Consider the following 3,042-nt stretch of genomic DNA (forward strand, 5'->3'; position numbering starts at 1 on the left):
CTAGGACGCTAAATTATTTCATCGTGTAACTTGACGTGATAAAGCCAAGCCCAGCTAGCACTGATAAGAGGTCAAATTTGTCACTATCCACCATTTCATTTTTTTCTTCTTTCTTTCCTCTTTCTTTTTCAATGTTTGTGCCCTACCATCTAATTTTTCAAGTCAACCCTTAAACATCTATTTCTTTTTTATTTAATCCTTGTTTTTTGTCATTTTGTTTTTTGGAATAATTTATTGAATTATATTTTTCTTTCGATTTTATTTTCATTTAATTTTTTGCTTTGTCAAATTTGATTTTTATTCTTTTTATTGTTATTTTTTGTAGTCTAATATAATTTTTAGAGTTGCGTTTTTTTTTATTCACCCTCCATAAATTTTTTTTCCTGATAGATTTCATTCTCATTATTTTAATTATAATTTTTTTTAGTTTGTATAAATTCAAAAGCAGTAATTTTTTACCTGATTTAATTCTTCAACATGTAATTAGTTTGAACTTGAGCTTGGTTAAACTCGTGTCTAAGATTTTATTGGTTGTAAGCTTTGAAAATTAACCTAGCTTCATAAGGTATGCTAAGATTGTTTTAGTTTTTTATCATTTTTTTAAGATAATATTTTTTTAATTTTATCATTCAAGATTTATTTAATAAAATATTAAACTCTTTTGTTTTTCATGATTTCTATAACCTTGGTTTTGGAGGCCATAGTCACACCTAGTTGAGAAACAGCTAGATTTGCTTCTGATTTATTAACACTTGTTATGCATAAAGCAAGCAATCATGCTGTGTCTATGAATCGCTAGTGCTATGTATAAAAACAAAGTCATCAAGTCTAACGGTGCTTTTATATGTTTTCCAAAAGAAATGGCATATACCTCATTTAGTTGCTCTTAAAAAGATGGTAAAATCCTTTAAAGAGTGTGATCAACAAGAAAGCACACAGAATTAATTTAGCAGGGAACATTATTTTGATCTAAAACAAGACACCGACACATTTAGCTTCATTTGTTAAGGCGATATGTAGGAATAGCTAGTAGATGCTTGGACCTGCAGAGTACGAGACCAAACTCTTCTGTCATGTCCACTTCAGATGGCAGTATTCCATTTGGAAGTTCCCAGTCAAAGCAATGTAGCAGCTGCGCAACCACCAGCCGCACCACAGTCAGCCCTAAGTGCATTCCAGGGCAGCTTCTGCGGCCAGTGCCAAATGGAATAAGCTGGAAGTCCCGGCCCCGAACATCTATGTCACTGCCAACAAACCTCTCTGGGTAAAACTTTTCTGCATCGGTCCAAGCTTTTGGGTCTCGACCAATGGCCCATACATTGATTATAACATGTGATTTCTTCGGTATGTGGAAGCCATTCACAACGCAGTCCTCCGTGGCCTCATGAGGGATCATCAGAGGACCCGCTGGATGGAGCCGCAAGGTTTCCTTCACAACCATGTCTAGGTACTCCAACCTCTCCAAGTCTGATTCCTCCACCATCCTTTGCTTTCCCACTACTTCTTCTAGTTCTTTTTGCAGTTTCTTCATAACCCGTGGATTTTTTATCAGTTCTGAGAATGCCCAGTCAATCACAGTTGCTGAAGTGTCCACTGAACCCACAAGCATGTCCTGCGAAATGTCATGTGCAGGAGCATAAAGATATTTAGATCAGTAATGTGCTACCATTATTGTGTAGTTAGTTTAACTCTTTCATCAAGATTAAAAGATAAAATGTTCATTTACCAGCATTATGGCTTTCATACAGCCTTGATCAACGAGGTACTCGTTTTCTTCGGATTTCATGAAACTTAGCATGACGTCAACAAAGTCCTTGTTTTTGCCCTTCTCCTGGTAGTGTACATGCTCGTCAATAATCTTGTCAAGAAAGACATCTAACACTTTGGAAATAGCCTTCATGCGTCTTGTCAGTCCCTGGAGATCAAGAGCTGCGATTTGAGGAATGTAATCTCCCAAGTGTGGAGCTGCTGATAAATGCATGACCTCTTGCATCACAGATTTGAATCCCCTCTCATCAAGATCCTCATCTAAATATTTCTTCCCAAACACCATTCTACAGCTCATGTCAGCACTGAGGGACGAAACCTTGGCACTCAGATCGACAGCAACACGTTCCTGTGCAGCTTCTTGAATGTACTTAATCAACAGATCAAGCTCCTCCATTCTCATTGCCTTGAAAGATGCAACTTTCAAGCTACTAAGCAACTCTACTGTGCACATCTTACGCATGCTGCGCCAATACGAACCGTATTGTGCAAAAGCCATGCCTTTTTGTCCATAAGAGATGTACCTTGCAGACTCGCGAGGTGGTCTGCCAGCAAAAACAAGGTCATGGGTCTTAAGAAATAACTCGGCAGCTTCAGGCGAAGAGACAACAATGGTCGACACCAGGCCTAACCGCAAATGCATGATGGGGCCATATCTTTGAGCAAGCTGATGAAGAGCTCGATGAGGGAACTTACCTAACAAATGAAGACTTCCAAAAATTGGAAACCCTCTTGGACCAGGCGGTAGTCTCTTATTCTCGGTGCTTAACCATCGGAGCAGAAAGATAAGTGCGACAAAGGCTAGAGAAGCTGTCCAAATCCAAGCCATGGATCTGTGATTCTGTAACTTGCTGTTCTTGAAGTGTATAAAATCTCTACCCTTTTATTTACTTGGATATTGTGACTTATATAGGAATCGAAGCCTGAAAGAAAAACAAACAGGAGAGGTAAGTTCATCGTTGTTGTTGTTTGTTGTTTTGTCGAACTTTGACTTGTCTAGTTAAGATCGAGCGTGACATACTATAAAAACACAAAAGCATGATTTGCTTAATTCAAGTTAATTGTGTCATCACGGATATTATATGCTTAGAGTCATTTTGATAACGTAGTGATTATTTTTTAATTTAAAAAAAAAATATCTAAAAAAAATATCATTTTATTTTTAAAATTTATTTTTGATATTAACACATTAAAATAATATATAAATATCAAAAAATTAATTTATAATAAAAAATTAACTTTAAAAAAAAACTTTTGCAACGCAGAACAGTTCTT

General features: G+C 36.5%; 1 protein-coding gene across 1 annotated transcript; it reads right to left on the minus strand.

Moving 5' to 3' along the window:
* Window positions 1-912: 912 nt before the first annotated feature.
* Window positions 913-2,807, minus strand: LOC118043612 (cytochrome P450 71AU50). The gene is made up of 2 exons (XM_035051639.2): window positions 1,727-2,807; window positions 913-1,612 (listed from the first exon to the last, which is right to left on the minus strand). Exons 1-2 carry the CDS (start codon window positions 2,594-2,596, stop codon window positions 998-1,000), a joined length of 1,485 nt encoding a protein of 494 aa, XP_034907530.1. The 5' UTR covers window positions 2,597-2,807; the 3' UTR covers window positions 913-997.
* Window positions 2,808-3,042: the final 235 nt, after the last annotated feature.

Source organism: Populus alba, chromosome 7 (assembly GCF_005239225.2).
Source record: "Populus alba chromosome 7, ASM523922v2, whole genome shotgun sequence".
Lineage (NCBI taxonomy): Eukaryota > Viridiplantae > Streptophyta > Magnoliopsida > Malpighiales > Salicaceae > Populus > Populus alba.